Raw genomic sequence first — 20,276 nt, forward strand, 5'->3', positions numbered from 1 at the left:
AAAAATGCATAGTCATCCCGTTTGGGGAAAAACAAAACACCCATGAATTACCACATAGGCGGCAGCCCCCTTAATACAGAAGAGGTAATAAGAGATCTGGGGATCCAGGTAGATAGTAATCTCTCCTTTGACAATCATATTGCCAAAGTAGTTAGGAAATCCTTCTATGTAGCCCATCTAATTACTAAGGGGTTTACATCTAGAAATAAAGAGGTTATTGTGCCCCTCTACTCGTCACTCATCAGACCCATCATAGAGTACAATGCCCCATTTGGGATGTACCTCACAAGACACTTCCAACAGCCTGAAAGACCACAAAAGCACCTCACCAAGAGGATTACTGGCCTAAAATATATGTCCTATGCAGCCCGACTGAAAAAACTCCGGCTGTACTCAGTGGCATATCGCTTACTCAGAGGTGATCTCTACCTGACTTACAAAGCCATGTCCAACTCACAATTGATGGACATGTTCCACCTAAAGAAATCCAAGTCACTGCGAGCCACACTCTCTAGTGAGCTAAACCTCGCCACAACAATAAATAGAACATGCTGGAGGGATAGATTCCTGTCACAGAAACTCCCCATGCTTTGGAACAAAATTCCTAACTACATTAGGCAGAGCCCCTCACTAACACTCTTCAAGAGAAGCCTTGACGAGTGGATGGGTAACAGAAAATACACCTCTGGGATCACTTCAGTGGCTCTGCTTAACAAAGGCTCAGTTAATTAATCAATGGGGCGGCGAAAGCCGACACACTCTGGCTAGGCTTATAAATGCCCACGGGCAGATAGCCTAGTACCTACCTATGAACCTATGAACAATTTGATTGTGTGAAGACTAACTTTGGGATTCCCAATACAGCTATAGTAGACTGACTGAAAGGACAACCCTGCAGACTCAGAAAATTACATTTTTATCTTTTTTGTTCTGTGCTGGTGTGGGGTTTGCCCTCACCTCCCCATGCAGGAAAAGACCCAATGCAACCCCCACCAATTATATATAATCCCCTCTGATGTCATTGTATCTTTGTGAAAGGGATACATTGACTTTGATGAATCAGCAGTTCACACAATCAGCCACAGTTTGACATCTGCATGTCTGGTCTTCATGAAACTGTCTAATACCAAATTTGTCTTGACTAATACATTTAAAACTGTAGACTTTGGCATGGGTAAATCGAGACATACAATATTTGAAAAAAATCTTTCATTATGATGAAATAGTTTACAGTTAGAATTGTAAATAGCTTAAGCTCTGACAAGCCACAACAATATAACCATCTAACTTAAGGTAACCACACCAGCTCCTTCAGTAAACTTAAAACCAACTGTTTTATCACAGTAAAACTAACTACCATGGGTAAGGCTCTTGCCACCCCTATAGCGCCTTTTTTAAGGCAAAGTTCAAAGGACAAAACCACCACCGTAACAGGTACAAGCATGCAAATTCTGAAGGTAATGCTACTCAATGCTAGAAGTCTAAACCTCAAAATGCACTATGTTGAGGCACTCCTAAAAATGGAAAACATCGATATCTGTGCAGTAACTGAGACCTGGTTCAAGGCTCCAGACAGCACCCCTGCAATACCAGGTTACAACTCTTACCACACTTTTTGGCCACCAAACCAGGACCGAAACACTAAAGGTGGAGGAGTGTCCATATTCACCACGGATATTCACACCACCAGGCTAGTTGCCCAACACAATGTGTCTGAAATTCTCCGGGTGCAACTAACACTAGGTAAGACTGCAATCCAAACTGTAGCTTGCTACAGATCCCCCACCATGCCCCAAGATTCTCACTACACCTTTCTAAACATACTGGAAAATATTAAGATACAACCACACACCCTAATACTGGGTGATTTCAACTACCCTGCCATTAACTGGGAAAACTACTCGTGTACCAACACCCTTGCCCAACGGTTCTTGGAATTCATAAATTCCAATGCCCTGGATCAACTAATCCATAGTCCCACCAGGGGCTCCAATATTCTAGTCCTGGGTCATTACCAACATGGGAAATTGATGCTCCACACCTATGGTCACCCCCTCGTTGGTCAGGTATGACCATAAACTAATCATCCTTAACAGCCACATCCCACCCACAGCCCCCCCCCAGTAAGGAAACCTCCATACAAAATGTCTCCAAAGCCAACTTCATGCTACTCAAGTCAGAAGTGACAAACTTCATGACACCCATGCAGATGGGAACTGAAAGTTCAACTGCTGAATCCTACACTAAGGCACTGTACGAGCACATCCACTCATGCATGAATCATGCCATCCCAAATAGAACCAAGATGATCTCCTCCAAAAAAAAGGAAGTCAATCTGGTGGTCCCCTGCCATAAACAAACTTTACAACAAAAGGAAGAAACTGTTGCAGAAAAGAGGAAAATACCAGGATGCAAAAAACTCCCTTACCCGCCTCAGTAAGAAGCAGAGATCCCTCATAAAATCCTCAAAAGCTAGTTATGAAAATAAAACTGACAAAGATTCCAAAGACAACCATAAGGCATTCTATAAGTATGTCAAGAATCTATATGGCAATGCTCATATCTGCTCTGAGCTACAACAGAATGGCTTTAAATATACTGATCCCAAGGATATTGCCAATATCCTGGCAGATCAATTCAGCGCCAACTTCATCCCCCACATCCCAAAAGTACAGTTTTGTACCTACCATAAATGTAGATGTTCGAGGATTCCATTGCTGCAGTCCTTACTATTGGGTATCGGCCCATCTCAGCCCATCTCAATACCGGAAGATTGTCAAATTCTGGTAATAACGGCCACACAGGTAGAAAATGCACTCTCCAAAGCTAAGACTACAGCATCCATGGGACCAGATGAATTCCCGGGCTGTGTATTACATGAACTACAAAATGAAATGGCACCTCACCTAAGTGTCATGTTTAATCATAGCCTCACCTCAGGCTTCATGTCCACTGAGTGGCGCACAGCTACAGTTATCCCACTCCACAAGGGGAGATCCACCTTGGATGCCGGGAACTACAGCCCCATCAGTCTGACGAGCCTGATCTGCAAGGCCATGGAATATATTATCATGGAACTTATAAACAAAGACAATGGCAACCTTCAAACTCTGGACCCTACCCAGTTTGGGTTCGTGAAGTGCCGATCTTGTCTCCTGAACCTGACTGACTTCCTTGAATCAGTCTCCAGAGCCATGGATGAGGGTAAGGCAGTCCCACACAGCCTATCTGGACCTCAGCAAGGCCTCTGACACCATCCCCCACTCTGGAATCATAGACAGACTTACCAAGCTGGGTATTAATCCCCAAGTCACTCGATGGGTTGCTAACTGGCTTACTGACAGAACCCACACTGTAAAAGTAGCCAAATCCAAATCCAGCTCCAGAAAAGTGACAAGTGGAGTACCTCAGGGTTCAGTCCTGGGACCGCTCTTGTTTGGCATCTACTTCTCTGAAGTACAGGCCAACCCTAAGGGACTCTGGCTAACAAAGTTCGCAGATGACTGCAAATTGGGAGCCATTACTGAATCCCCAAATTAAGTGGATACTCTACAAAAGGGCCTTACAGAAACAGATGCTTGGTGCCAGAGCCATGGGCTCAAGCTCAATGCCAAAAAATGTATAGTTATCCCCTTTGGGGAAAAAACATGTACCCGTGAATTACCACATAGGTGGCAGTACACTAAACACCAAAAGTGTGATAAGAGACTTAGGGACACAGGTGGAAGATGGTCTCACCTTTGATAACCACATCGCCACAACAGTCGGGAAATACTTCTATGTGGCACACTTCATTACTAAGGGCTTTTCATCCAGAAAAAAGGAGGTTATTGTCCCACTGTACTCATCCCTCATTAGACCCATTATAGGATACAATGCCCTGTTTGGTATGTACATCTTAAGACATCTGCAACAACTGGAAAGGTCACAGAAGTACCTCACTAAAAGAATCACAAGCCAAAAGCAGATGCTTTATGCTGACTGCCTTAAAAAAAACTCCAGCTATACTCTGTTGCATATCGTCTACTCAGAGGCGATCTCTACTTAACATACAAGGCCATGTCAAACCCACAGCTGTTGGACATGCTACACTTAAAGAAATGCCAATCCCTCAGAGCCACATGCTCCAGGGATCTAAACCTTGTCATCAAAATAAAAAAAAACATGCTGGAGGGATACGCTCCTGACCCAGAGACTCCCCAGACTCTGGAATAGACTGCCCATACATGTCAAGCAGAGTGCCTTTTAGGCCCTCTTTAAAAGGAACCTTGACGATTGGATGGGAGAAAAGAAATACACCCTGGAATCACGTCAGTCGCCCTGCTAGACGGGTTCAGGGAAGTAAATAGTGTGGGAAGAAATAGCCAGGTAATTGTTATGGCTAGGCTTGTATAGGCCCCTAGGGCCGATAGCCTAGTACCAGCCTATGAACCTATAAGTGATTTTACCAATAATTTGTTCTACAACAAAGCTGACTTTAAGAGCATTTTACATAAGGAACTCATCCTCACTGGCTTATAGGAAAGCAAAAAACAAAATAAAGCTGTATACTTTACCATACTGTGAAAGTAGCTACTTTATTACTGAACCCATTGCAACTGCTATTGAGATAGGTTAATGATATTCTGCAATATATCAGATGTAGTACTGAAATAGAGATTTATATGTTATAGTTGTATCTTATGTTATCTCTGTATTGTTATTACACTGTATGATTTGTACTTAATTTGCTACTAATGTTTCCATGTATTTTGTAGACTTTATTGATGAAAACTGTTTATATATTATTGTAAACTGATTTATATACTGCTCTGTCAGCCCAGGTCATAAGTGAAAAAGAGCAACAGACCAGCTCACCTACCCATTAGGAAAAAATAATAAACAATAAATAAATTGTTTTACTTACTGTTATTCATGATGTTTAACAAAGCTTGTTTTTGTTATTTATTTCCTGCTCTGCTACTTCTCAGGTTATTACACCAACTCAGTTACTCAACAACCAAATATTTAAATAAAATATAAAAATAGATGAATAAAAGAATAAAACAAAAGAAAGTAGAAAGTGAGCAAAATGGTTCAAAGCAGGTTTAAAAACTGAAGTGGGGAGGCAGAGGAGCTTCACAAAAGGGTGTTACATCACCCGTCACCAGGCTGGGGATATTTTATTTGTTTGTTAACTAGCTAAGCCCACTGGACACAAATCCCCTTATCTGGTTAAATGACTTGTTCAAAATCATACAGAAGTCAAATGGAGGCTATTGGAACCACAGGAAGAAGTTTGTTAACAATTTCTTGCTTAATCATTAACTTGCAAGGCATTACAATTCACCACCACCATGTACATACATAATAAAGAACTTGGAAAGGTGCCTCAAAAACATTAGCAAACCTGTACTAGAAAGTTTTCACTTGACCACATCTGCTGAAGTGAAGTCCAGGACAAAATCTCTTGGAATTGTAGTCCTGAAATAACAGCACAGAGGTGGATAGAGAAAACTGTCTTGAGCAATTATCCTTGAAACATCAAGCCAGAGTGATGGGCACAAAGCCAAATTCAACAGCAGCTGCATTCTTTAAAAAATACATTGCAGCAGTGTCAAGAAATCAAAGTACAACTTCAAAAGTTGTCAGTGATGTATGTCCATGCTAAACATTATGGTGGACTATGCATGGACAGATCAAGAAGCTAGCAGAACCAAGAAAAAATCAGAGACCAATTTCTCTGACTTTTAAGGAAACTTTCACTTTGGGCTAAGAAGGTTGGATTCTACCAGCTTGCTGAGTGATGATAAAGGTTAAAAACTCCCCAAACTCCCTGCGTGGGACTGATCCTTAGTGTCGTTAGTCTTGAGGGAACATTTCCCGATTGGCTATATTTACTTTGTGAGATCTGTTCTGATTGTGTTTGTTAGATTTTTCATTACCTTAGCTCATTTACATTACTGCTGGGCAGAAAGGAACAAATGAGATAGCAAAATGCAGCCTTTGCCTCTACCCTTGTATGTGGTATTTCTGGCAGAGAGTTGGGCCTTGAGTGTGATCCGCTGTGTCGTGTGGTATCAATACATTTCTGGCAAGCTTCACAAACTGTAGTGCCAAATGATCGTCACAAAAGAAAAGGCGGTCCAAGTTGTGTATTTGACCTGATGATCTGGCAGCTAGTTAACACAAATAATGGAAGTGTAATTAAAAAGAAAGCTGCAGAAACAAAAGCAGAGCACTTTCAATACAATGCTGATTATACACAGAGGACTGTAAATGTTGAAAAAAGTAAAGATGGCATAGGAAGACTGTCCTCTTACAGCAAACATTTGCTTAATCCATATGAAGAACACAGTACTCTTCCAGTATCTCCCCATGGACACCACAGGTACTTAAATATACCAACTCTGAGATCGCACTACAGTGAAGAGAACGGTAAAGTTCCTGTTCCACACTGTATGACAATCCCCATTGATAGGTTTCGAGATTCCACAACTTCAATGTTCTGAGCTTTGGTATTTAGAGCTTCGAAGTTGTGGAATTTCAAAATTAAAAAGTGGACCCATATATATATATATATATATATATATATATATGTATATATATATATATATATATATATATATTAGTGCCTTATCATTTACCAAACATACAAAATACCGCACAAGAAATTGATCTTTTTTGATCAAATAAAAAGACTGAGTGGTGCAAAAAGAGGGGCAAGCCACTCTGGACTCCCTATACCCCTGCATGTTTTATATATATATATATATATATATATATATATATATATATATATATATATATGTGTGTGTGTGTGTGTGTGTGTATATATATATATATATATATATATATATATATATATATATATATAAACCATTCACCAAGCACCAGAAATAAAGCAACAACCGAGCAACTGAAATCTGGTATTAAACTTAATTAATGGAAGTTAAAATGATAGCTATACAGAAGGCAACCACAACAACAAAAAACTCTAGCATTAAAACTTACCTGTTGCTTCTATGGCTGCATAAATGTGCTGGATGGTGAATCCCATTTCTAGTAAGGGGACTGCTATCCTTGGGGGTGCTTCCGGTGAGTTGCCTTTGAAACCTATGATATCAGTGAACAAATGAAACATACAAAAATTACATTTAAGATTGCATGCTATGATTCATTAATATTTCCAAGACTTTACAAAACAGATAACTGTGTGTGTGGTCCACTGCTCATAAGGTTAGTACTGTCACTACACTTTCTCTTTCTACACATTCCTGCAACAGCTGAATCTGTACAATAATACCATTGTTTGTCAGTCAGCAGCTATATACAGTTGTGTAAACTGAAGTTAAAATAACAGCAGATGTTCAAATTCCTCACTGCTGCAGTTGCCCTTTGGCTATATGGGTTGCATCTTGCCTAGGATACAACAACCAGCTAGTTCCACAAAGCTCTGGCTCCATGTCAGATGTAGACTCCGACTGGCCAATCCCCTGAAGGGAAATCAGCAGAGTACAGAAATCTTCAGGACTTTCTTGCTCATAAAGAGATAGAGAACGAGCTAACTTTTTGTATCTTTTACAGGTTCGGGATGAGTAACAAATAATTATATATCCCAACAACTAACTATATACAGAAGTACAGGGATATAGTGTGAGTGTGGCCACTGCAGCAGTCAGCGATTTGAACAACTACTGCTATGGCAAGTGCAGCTTACACGACTATACCATGTTCATCACTCTCACTACTACAGTGGCCTTTTAGCTATATTGGTAGAAATCCAACTTGGCAGGAAGAGAAGAAAGAATAAAGATCTAACAGCACCTGGGAAATTGTGCTAGCAAATTCAATCCTGGACCTGGAGAAAGAACCCAGTTTGTAATGCCTTGTTGAAGTATGTTCAGGGAACCATGATGCTGCCACTAGAATGCTTCAAGAGTACACCCCTTTCCAGTTTGCCATCACCAATGCCAATGCTCTTGTAGAATGCATCTTGTTCCTGCCTAGAACAGATTTTTTTCATGGTGGGTATAACGAAACGTAACAGCTGAGGACAAACACCTTGAAATAGTGTGTTTTGACATGGACTGTCCCTTCTAATTATAAGAAATAACTAGCTGATCTGCCTATATAACAAATGTATTTCTGTCAAGATAGTACCTGAGCTGCCTATGCACGTCCTGTTTAATTAGAATTCTTTCTCCCAGGCTCTAAGGTTCAGAATAGAATACTGGGATATTGATGACTTGATTAAAATTAAAAGTAAATTCTGAATCAACTTTAGGCATAAATAAGGGATTTGTTCATAATATGACCCTATCTCTATGAAAGACCTGACAGGGCTCACTCACCATATGAGATTGCAACTCAGAGACTCTTCTTGCAGATGTTGGAGCAATAAGGACTACTATGCAATGAATCTTAAATTCACATGATGAGCTGGATCAGAGAGAGATGTAATGAAGTTAAATCCCAGAAAAGGCCCACCTGTTTGCTAGGAGAACTAAGATGTAACCCCCCCCCCCTGAAAAACAGAGAAGAAAGGGGAGGATCCACGAGCAGACATGCTGAAATGGCCACAAGGCATACCTTTACAGACGAAGAAGACAGGCCAGAGGAAAGTAACTCATGTAAATATTTCAGAACAAGTGGTACATATTCCCTGATGGGGAACTGGTTAATGGCTAAGCATGAGCTGGAAAATCTTTACCACTTGCCAATATAAAGTTTCCTGTTAGTAGCTTTTCTTGCCTGATTTAAACGTGATGCATATCCTCATGAAAGCGGTGTCTAAAAGGAATCAAAATTTAATCATCTAGGTAGTTAGTTGAAGATGTATGAGAGTGAGGTGTCTCAAACTCCCTTCAACTTGTGAGTAGGCCCTGTTTATGAGGAAGGTTGTGGTAACTGCCCTTGACCAGTTCCATAAGAAGGAAAAAAAAAGTTGCCTGAACCAAAAGGAAGTCACCACAATGACTTTTGAAGAGCCCTTCAAAATCTTTAGAATTACCCTGATATAAGTTGAAAGGGTGGAAATGCATAAAGAAACATCTGTGACCATGGCAATGAAAATGCATCTGTCTTCCAAACTTGATCAGTTGTCAGTTTTAAAAGGAGGCAAACAGAGCTGTTTGAAGAGTTCCCCACAATAGGATAATTTCCTGGAAGTCCCCTTCCTTGTTCAAGTTCCATTTGGGAGGATCTACTCTTGTCCTGCACAGCTCATCTTCCACTACATTCTACTCTGACAGAATTTAAGAAACTTGGAGGGTTAAGGTGCGCTGTAGAGCTACCTACCATCATAGCCAGCCAGCATAGAAGTACGGCTTTGTGCCTCCCAGCTTATGGACCACATGACTATTGTGCTGTCTGTAATCAACTGAACAGGTCCTGAGGACTATAGATAGTGAGGAGATTTTAATGCATGGATCACAGATAACATCTCTTTAACATTTATTTGCTTTGGTTAGTCTGCGGAACTCCACAACCCTTGCACTTTTGCCCCCAAAGAAACTGCTGTCTGAGCAAAATCTGAGGCATCTGTAATTACAGACTGACTTGGGATTTGAGGAAAAAAGGGGAGACTTGGGTTTAGAATCATTTGCCGTTTCCACCAGTGCAGATCTTTTTTGACAAAGCCCAAAAATGCAATCTGAAATTCCAGAGGATGAAGATGTTGGGTCCATGTGTTTTTGCAAACTACTGAATTTTTCTAACGTGCAAACTAGCAATTAGAACCACGAGAATCATACAAGCCATGAACCCTAGAATCCAGAGATATTATCTTGCAGACCTCTCAGACTGACTGGAGAAGCTAAGGAACATTTCTGGATGAAAATCTAACTTCTTGCAATGGTCAGAGGTCCCTAGAGGGCAACTCATAGACACAATCATGTGTGATGGAGTCAATGAGGATTTTTGTATATTTATCTGGAATCTCAGATTAGTAAGAAAAGACAAAATACAGGTAAAGATTACTGATATCTGGGGAAAAAGAGTCTGCAAAGAAATACAGAACAAATGTGAATGCCATGCAGTCTGCGAAGAGCTATCACTGCAGCTAGACAATTTGTAAACACCCTTGGAGCTACAGATAACATAATGGGTATTACAGAAAACTGATAATGTGACTCAGAGACACAATCAGAGAAAGTTTTTGAAACATGTGGCTATGAGAATGTGATGATAAGCAGCATCCTTTACATCTAGTGTTACCATGAAACTCAGAGGAGGAATGAGGTAACTGACTCTGAAGGGCAAGCATTTTGAATTTTGGTACTTTCAGGTACTGATTGAGAAAGGAAAGATCTAGAACTTGTCTCCATTAATTATTTTTCTTTGGAACCAGAAACATTCCAGAGTATGAGCCTTTGCCACTTTGATCTAAAGGCACTGGTTCTGTCATTCTTTGGTCGAGCAAGCCTAGAAGAACTTGAGTAAAAACCTCTATCTGGTTCAGAGAAAGGGCAGGAATTGCCCTATCAGGAGTTATTTGTATCCAGTGCCAACTATATTCCTCCTGAACCACTTTTAATACCCAAGAATCTACTACAATCCATTGCCAAAGGGGAATGTAGACAGACAGTTTCTGGGGCAGATTTAGAGAGGCGGGAGGGAAGAGGTAGGAGAATGCTGGAATTGTCATTCTAAATTATTACACCATACCTTCTTTTGAAAGCCTCCCCATTTCTTGTTGTTTCCCTCCTGACATCTCTTTTTCGCTCCCTGTTTGGCTGGAGGTGGCAGAGATTGTTTGTTTTGTTTCTTAAAATAGAGTGCTTGGAAGATGACGATCTTAAAAACACTCCTTAAATTAATTTCACTCTTTCATTATATTGTTTGAGGACCTGAGTAGTAGATGGGCCAAACAAAACTTCCTTAACTAAAGCAGAATTCAAAATGTCACACTTTACTATATTAGCAAACATTTGATTAATACCCAGGCATATCTCCTCAAAGCTGTAGCAGTAGCAGTGGCCCTAGACACAGTATATGCACAATCATACACATGTTCAGATACCTGAGAAAGATAAGAAATTAACAGGATTCAGGAAGGAACTATTTTCTGAAGGCAGTATGACAGAGTATTCCCTCAAACTGTACAACAGAGAATAAACTTCCACATATGTGCCTGATAGTTAAAAACTGTCTAAGCCAGAGGAGAAGAAGATCAAATTATCTTACCAAATCAATTTATAAGACTGACACACTTTATACAACTTATCTGCCTTTGTGGGGATTAAAGGGTGTCAAGTCAAAAATGGTAGTCCCTGACAGGAAACTTCTGATACTGAGAACAGAAAAATACCAAGTTTTTTAAAGGGGAAATACCATTTTTTGTCACCAATTAAAATATAACAATATTTTCTTAAAGGACAACAATTTCCGTGCGGAAGGGTTTCCCTGTGGGGACTTATCTGCCAGAAATGAAGCTTGAGGGATGACTACTGCTCATGTGAAGCTTCAGAGTTACTTCCTCTCAAGGTGGCAAGAAAGTACTGAAGATTTCTACACTCTGCTGATTTCTGTTCAAAGGGTTCTCCAGTCAGCAGTCAGAGTGTAGGTGTGGGAGGTAGCTAGAGCTTTATGAAGCTGGATGGTTGTATCCTACTCAGGATGCAACCCATATAGTTAAAAGACTGCTGCAGCAGTGATAATGATGATGATCATCAGTTTCCTTACAAGGATTTCATATCAGCAGTATCCAAAATGTATCACATTTCTACTACTGTGCTGTATATGTGGAGTTAGAATAAATAAATGTATTAGTCCCTCACAGACACATCAATAGCAACAACAACAACAACAATGCAGTACTTTGTGAAAGGACAAACTATCAAAACAAGCAAATCACTATCACCATGGTGCCTTAAGCCACAAATTTGAGGAATCAATCTTATGATGGTATCATTTCAACAACTATGTTGTGTTTTTCCACAAAACTTTTTTTTGGCTGACTGGAACTACCTTCCTGCTTAAATCTACTTTGTAACTAACAGCCATGTTTCACAAATATTCTTACTTCAATATTACTACAACTGGTTCAGTCTTGTGAAGAGTTTCTACACTGGTTAATAATAACACAAAGCAAACTACTACTGACAACTCACACAGCATAATTCATCATTCGACTCACATCATTCTATTTTTATATTAAATTACAATAACAGCTTTACCCATACACAATCCCCTTAACATTAATAGCCATTTTGATGTACAAATAGCAGGAAGCCAATCTCAATTACCGCATTTACAGTTATCTAAAGACTTAGCTGAGGTGTTCTGTACTGAGCTACCAGCATTGTTCCACAAGCTTTCATTTATTTTATTTCTAGTCTGATTCTCCAGAAAGTACTACTGTGTGGATACCAATAAACTCAACAAACAAAAGATTTTCACATAGGATTACTGCTCTAATAAAATTCAATACATAAAGAAATTGTCTGCTGTTTGATATTTGCCCATCTGGCCCAATTCCCACAGCTCTAAGGACATCCCAGTACAGGGACGCAGGCATGCATACCAGATAAAAGGGCAGTCAGCCTACACCAAAGTTCCCTTTTGCTGGAAATGATGGGAGATTATGCCCAGTGAAATGAACAGCTGCCTTCTTTATCCTTGTTCTAGTGAAAATATAAACAGAAATAATCCAAAATGCAAACCCCGGTTGGTGCCTACAGGAGAAGTGTTTCAATTAACATCATCTAATCCTCCAGATTAGAGAAAGAGGAGGGGAGGGCCATTGCAGAAATAATGTAACTAGAAAATGAAAGGGAGCTACCGTGTCCTCCACCTCAGTCTTCTGTGCTGAAAAGGTAAAAAGGGTAAGAAAAAATAGGGGGGGTGTGTGGGATCTGGAACTCTAACAGTGATTCTACATGAACACCTTCTGTTACGGTGAATGTATTCATACAAGGGTAATGGTGCTCTTCATGTGGATCACTGTTGTAGTATAATTCTATACAAAAGAAAAAAATTATCAAAGCCAGGAACCAGGCAGGGGTGTCCTCTTTCCCCTTTGTTGTTTGCGTTATACTTAGAACCACTGGCAAAAAAATAAGGGACTCAGAAATTCAAGGATATAGTTGGTATGGTAACCAAATCTCCAAACCACCTCCAAACGCAAAGTACACCAAACCAAACGAAATCCGCTGTACTGTACAAATAAAGGGTTCGCCTCCAACCGACACAAATCTTCCACCACTCGATAGTAAAATATATAGTTTATTGTTAAAACAGCTCAAAACAGCAGCAACCAGCAGCAACCAACACCAAGTAAATTCTTATTTGTTTTACAAATGAACCTTAGATTGAGCGCGCTTTCGTCCACACCAACTGGACTTCATCAGAATCTAAAGGTTTAATGAAATGCAAACCTTAAATATACAACTGAGTACTTAACCAATTAACCATTGATTGCTAATTGATTCAGATATAAACTTTTAAAAGCATATTGCGTGGTTAAAACAATGCAAGGTTACAATATAAAGTGCATGAAGAATACATAACCTAAACTGGTATATGACTCTAACCCAATTTTGATTTTATTAATTTTGTTAATAAAAGTGTATGTATATATATATATATATGTTCCCACAGTTGTCTAAGGAAACCAAGTTGTTTTTGAAAAAGAGTAATAACAGTGAAAGTAAAGGTACTAGTGGTGTATTAGAATAAATATGTAGTATAATATGTATTAAATGTTCTTAAAAATATAAAATGTATAAATGTAAGTATAACTTAATGATTAAATATATATAAATATGTAGATCAAATATATATATATATATATATATATATATATATATATATATATAATATATAAAAGGTATATATAAAAGTATAAAAATATATATAAATATAAATGTAAATGTAAAAATGTATAGATGTAAAAGTGTAAATATAATTATAAATATAAATGCAGGAAGTACGTGGGTGGTTAAACTACACATTAATTGAACTTGTCAACAAAATAAATTTAATGTATATTTTTGCACATTTGATGAATGTAATGAAATAAAATCAATTTTATTGTTGTGTATAGTATCATGATTCCCTATTAATCCTCCCTTTTGTTGTTCACTTAATTATTTGTTTATTTGTTTATTTATTTATTAATTTGTGAACTCTGTTTGGGGTTACCTGCTAAAAGTTTGAGGACTGGTTTTATAGATAAATGGTCATTCAGGCCCTTATGGCAGCATGCATCTAGTCTCATCTGCCAGATAAGTTCCCTATATTCCAAAAAGGTTTCCCAGTCTCCCCCCCTATCACAAGCCTTCACTTCTTCCAATACCCAGAACTTAATGTTGGCATTTTTACATTGGACAACATGCCTGTATAGGGCGTTTTTTTCATTTTTCTTTGTTATATCCCTCATGTGTTCGTATATTCTTGATCTTAATTGTCTTTCAGTTTTCCCCACGTAGTACGCCCAGCATACCGTGCAGTATGCCAGGTATACTACCCCCTTGGTGTAACAACTATGATATTTATTGCTTCTAAATTTATAACCTATACTCTTCAACCATAGTTCTTTACTACCTGTTAGGAAAGAACATTGTGCACACCTTCCACACTTAAATGTACCTGACTTCGATTGTGCTCCCTGTTCCTTATGTATACTCTTCTTAGTCTCAAACATTTTCTTAAGATTAATATTTTTCCTATAACAGAATTTTAATGGTTGTTGGAATATTGATGGTTTGTTTGTCATTCTAGAAAAAATATTCCATACTTCATTAATGCCTTTCCTTAGCCAACCTAAACCATAATAATAGGTTAATGTCAGTCGGGGTACAACATTTACAGGGGTATCCACCACATTTTTATCATTATTAATAGAATCACTTCTGTGAATGCTCGTCATGTGGGTATTTTCCAAAAGTGGCCTGTATTTCATATTTCGTTGTTTCATAACCTCCTTCTTAACTTTTTTAATTAAATTGTTAGGGTAACCTCTTTCACTAAATAAATTTTGAATTACCATCATTTCTTCCATAAATTCAGCCCTGTCACTTGTCATTCTAGAGGCCCTTATCATTTGCCCCTTCACCACGTTTCTTTTCAAAAACAACGGGTGGTCACTCTCAAAGTGAACATATGAGTTAGAAAAACAACTTTTCCTGTAAATTCGGGATTTATATTTTCTGTCAATTTTGTTCTTAATAATGGTGACGTCTAAATAATTTACCTGATCCAATGCCAATTCAAAAGTGAATTTAAGGAATGACGTGGTATGGTTGATATATTGAATGAATCCATCTATCTGTTCGGCCGTGCCATCCCATACAATAAAAATGTCGTCCAGGAACCGAAAATAATTAATAATATATTTCTTGTATATCGACAAACACAAAATTCAATTCCCAGAACAACATTATAATATTAGCATAAGATTTGTGTCGGTTGGAGGAGAACCCTTTATTTGTACAGTACAGCGGATTTCCTTTGGTTTGGTGATAGTTGGTATGGTGTTCAACATTCATTGGTTTTATTTGCAGATGATATTTTGTACCTGTTGGAACCAGAAAAAGACATCTCAGTGTTGTGGAATATTCTGAGACAGCTCAGGGTTTTTTTGGAATATAAAATTAAAGAATATAAAACACAGGCTGCAACTATAAACTACGCACCCACACATGAATGTGTCCAGGAACACCCATACTTATAGTGACGTGATAGAATAAGTATTAAGGAGTGTGGATTAAAAAAAGGATTCAGTTATGGCAGCCAAAGGTATGTGAGAAGAGACCAAACAAAAGACAATACAAAAACTGAGAAACTGGAAGCTCTTGGCTATGGATATAGATAGCAAGATACAGGCAGTAAAATGTTTTTAGTCCCTTTAGTTTTTATACACAAGTCAGGCAAGGAGGTTTAAGATTACTTGATTTCATGGGATATTTACGAGCTACACAGTTGAAGTTTTTATATATGACACAAGCAGAAAGTTGCAATTCAAACTAGAAAGGGATGATGATGAAGCCAGGAGGGAGTGCTAATTCAAGAAAAAAATGAAAGGATGTGATTTTGGATGCAGATCCTTCAGGAGAATAACAAAAGTCATACAGAATATTATCATCCTCAAGTCTAGGTGAGTACCTTTGCGAGGTGGACCCTGTTTTTTTTTTCACAAAATCTCACCAAGACAACACTGATATATAGAATGTATTTATAAAGCATATATCATGGACAGAAGTATGTTAAAAATTAAAAAAAGATAACTGGGTGCACAAGACCCAGGATAAAAAATTGCCCAATCCTGGTAGACACACTGGTGCCAGGATCGGAAAGGATGGCAATGTAGAATCCTCAAAATATGAAAACATTCCTACGATGAGGCGGGGCCAGGCCCAGGGGGAGGGTGCCCCCCCCCCATTGTAGAAGGAAGTAGTAGTCCACAAAAATCACAAATTGATAGGTCAAAGAAGTGCCATAAGGACAATAAAGTGGACTACTGAGGATAAGAAAGAAATTATGTATTGTTACTATTATGCAAAAAGCCCAGAATTTCCAGACACAAGATATACAAAATGATTAAGAGAGAAATTAGTGGAAAGAAAAATACTTCCACATGAAAAACTGTCAGAAGCTTCAAATAAAATGTGTATTCATTAATACAACAGATATGTGAAAAACAGTGTATAGATCAAGAAACTTTGATCTCGTTGCAAAAAGAAGCATCTGAGGAAGGGCGAAAATATAAATAAAACCTAGAGATTTTTTGAAAAGTATAAAGAAGAAATATGGACATGGGAAAGAGAGATTTGATATGGTACAATATTTATGCAAATGAGAAAGCCAAATTAATCAATATAAAGTAGGCGGCCCCAAAGACATTCGAATATAGGCAAAGGCATCCAGATATGGAAATTTTCACAATAAAAAAGGGAATGTAGAAAAGATTAGTAAAGTAGAAGTTAAAAAAATAGAAATTGAAGTTATGGAGTGCCTATGAAGTGAAGGATTTGATGTAGAAGGTCTAACACAGGTTAAATCACAGCATGATGGAGCGAGTCCTGAAAGTAAGCAGAAGCAGGAAGATCAGGAGACATCTGAAGAAGAAATATGGACATGGGAAAGAACGAGAGATATGGTGTAATATTTATGTAAAGGAGAAAGCAAAACTAAGCAATACAAAAATAGCAGCACCAAAGATATTTGAAGGGAAATATAGGCAAAGGAATCCAGACATGGAAAACTGTATAATACAAAAAATAAGAAGACAAATAGGAAAAGTAGAAAAGGAGATTAGTAATGGAGAAGTTAAAGCAATAGAAACTGGGGTTATGTAGTCCCTGCAAAGTGAAGGATTCAGTGTAGAAAATATAATTCAGATAGCACCACAACAGGATAGAGGAATGTATATCCAAATTAAGGGGAAACCAGTGTAATGGGAAGTAATTGGCCAGGTACCATATGAAGATATTTTAGAGACTTCCACAGGAAACCAGTAAAAATGTTCACTTGAATCTGGACACCAAAGAAGGGACAGGAAAATGTTGAAGAGTGATAGACCAGTGAGTTCCCATATGACAGCAACAGACAGCACAGGATGAAATTGAAGAGAAGGTGCCACAGGAAGATGCTACAGAATTTTCTATAGAATGCCTGAAGGAAATGGAAAATAAAAAAAATGTTCCTTCAGTTTAGAAGAAAATGAGCTAAGAGAAGAGTTGCTTAATTTAATAGACATAGACAGACATATTAAGATCAGTGAAAGAAATAGACCGCAGAAGGTCAATAAAACCCAAAAAGTCAGAAGTCTTATAAAACAAACTAACACAGTAATTAGGACTCTCCACAGACATCCATGCGATATAACAGAAGTAAACATGATATGTTACTGTGCAGCTAAATTAACAACTGATAAAGTTCTACCACAAGAACAAAGGATAGTGAGGGAAAGGAAGGGGAGAAATCGAATACCGTCATGGAAGTATTGAATAGACAAAACTATAAAGCAATTAATACAAGAAGTGTCACTGTTTGAGCATTATAGAATAGGGAACAGATCAACAAAAATACTAAGAAAGACGTGATAAAAGCAAAAAGCAGTATTAGAACAGACCAGGATCTATCATGCACTATCGCAAATAAACTAAAAATCTCAGCATAGGTGGAAAAACTTAGGAGATACGCAGATAAATATAAACGAAAAGTCCAAAATAAGTAATTTATTGATGACCCAAAAAAGTTTTATAGAGAATTGAGAAACAAGGCAAAAGGAATTGAAAGCCCACCAAAAAAGAAGAAATAGATACATTTTGGAGAAGTATCTGTGAAGATCATTTAGCAACTTTATGTTCCGCAGGGATAGAAGAAGCAAAAGAAAGAACAAGAAGTCTGAAGGTACAGGATATGAAATGGGATGAAATAACAGCCAGAGAGAGATACAAGCTATAAACCAATTTGATCTTCCTGTCCTAACTTACAGTTTTGGAGTGACTGACTGGCCCCAAAACGTGTTGGATAGATTAAACAGGAAAACAAGAAGGATGCTTCATGCTCACTAAATTATTTATAAAAATCAGAGTACACCAAGATTATATATCCCCCATTCCGCAGGAGGGATGGACATCCTAGAAATTGATTACATGTATGGATATGCAATCGTGGGACTCTATACATATCTACTAACCTCACAAGACCCAAATGTAGTGAACGTTTTGAAACATGAGGAGAATAAATCTAAGATGACTTCTCTGCTTAATCTAGCAGAAGCATATCGGCATCAAGCAGGAATGCAAATCAAACCAGAAGTAGATAAAAATCAGGCAGCTACTGAATGTGCCAAAAAACAAAAGAAAGAATACTAGGTGAAGGACTAGATGAGAAGGCAAGAAATCTGGAAAATGCATAAATATTGTTGCAAGTATAGAAAACTTCTGGAAGAACTTCATGTTGATTAGGAAGAAATGATTAAGGAGAGGCAAATTCAAACCAGGAGATGAAAGTTTAATATTGGCGGCCCAAGATAATGGGCTACATACTCGCTGGTTTACAAAGTCCACTGAACACATGGGAGAAACAGACAAATGTAGGTTTTGTAAAGCCAAACTGGAAAACAGTCACATATCTCATTGCTGGTTGTGACATACTAATGGCTGAAGGACTGTACATTGAAAGGCATAATAACGTGGCAAGACTGTTGCACTTAAGATTGTGAAAATATTATGGTATTAAAGTGGTTGAAAAACACTGGAAACATGAGCCATAAAGCATCATAGAAAATGAAGACGCTTACATCACATGGGATCACCCATTACAGTTCAAAAGATAGATGCTAGAAAACCGGATAGAGTAGCCATGAAAAGAAGACAAAAGTAGCATTGATCATTGAAATCACCACACCCAGTGACTACTGTGTCTTACATATAGAGAGACACAAAGTCATAAAATATCAGGATCTACATCAGAAATGACAGCAATGTGGAAGAAAGATACCCAGACAGTTCCTATAGTAGTAGGAACAACAGGTCTTATAAAAAATAATCTACAATCATATTTAGATGCAAATTGCAGGAGTCATTACTAGGCACACTGCGGGTGCTGGGAGGAGCACTTTTGTCTGACATCAAAGATTAAAACAATACTAATTTCGTGAACTTTAATAGTACTTTGACTTACGAATGGGGTCCATTCCCATCATGTTATTAGAAACCCAAATGATTTGGAGAAATTAAAAAAAGGAAATATTATATTCGTAAAGTAGCAGAAAGTATACTAAGGACTAAGCTAGCAAGGAGATGGATAAAGGAGACTCTGCCAATAGGGATTACTGCAATCAGGGGTACAGAGAATAGATAAGAGGGGTCTGGAACTTACTGGAGGAAACTGGAAAAGGAACCAAGGTTTTGGGAGCAAATAATTAGAGAAGAAAAGGTAATAGAATGGGAAGAGGCCAAGAAGATATTTGGATTTCAGGCTAGCGACTGCATTCCCTATCAGGGTTGGTTATCAGCATATAGACAAAGAGAAAGGGACAGGGGATTCCAAAATAAAAATCTTGCACTGGTTGAGTCTTTAATTGAATACAGAAAAGAAGCTGTTGTTAAAAAAAGGATAATTAGTACAGCAAATAAACACTGCAAGATAACTATAAGAATTAATCAGATGAGGTCAGAAAAGACTGGGAAGTGAGATTAGATATGCCATTCACAAAGAAACAATGGGAGGATGTATGCATGGTTCCGAAATACTCAACAAAGTCTAGAAGATTTAGGATTTCTGCATGGAAATATTTGCATAGATATTTTTATACTCCAAGCAGAGTCCAAAGAATTTTTCCT

General features: G+C 38.1%; 1 protein-coding gene across 1 annotated transcript in view; it reads right to left on the reverse strand.

Moving 5' to 3' along the window:
• The window catches only part of LOC122815150 (probable E3 ubiquitin-protein ligase HERC1), a 5,886,073-nt gene that overhangs the window by 2,386,249 nt on the left and 3,479,548 nt on the right, over window positions 1–20,276 (reverse strand). The window contains exon 41 of the mRNA XM_044087407.1: window positions 6,994–7,095. Within this exon, the coding sequence (XP_043943342.1) occupies window positions 6,994–7,095 (102 nt within the window). The remainder of the gene's footprint in view (window positions 1–6,993; window positions 7,096–20,276) is intronic.

This window comes from Protopterus annectens, chromosome 1.part1, assembly GCF_019279795.1.
Source record: "Protopterus annectens isolate FY-2018-M chromosome 1.part1, PAN1.0, whole genome shotgun sequence".
NCBI classification, from domain to species: Eukaryota; Metazoa; Chordata; order Ceratodontiformes; family Protopteridae; genus Protopterus; species Protopterus annectens.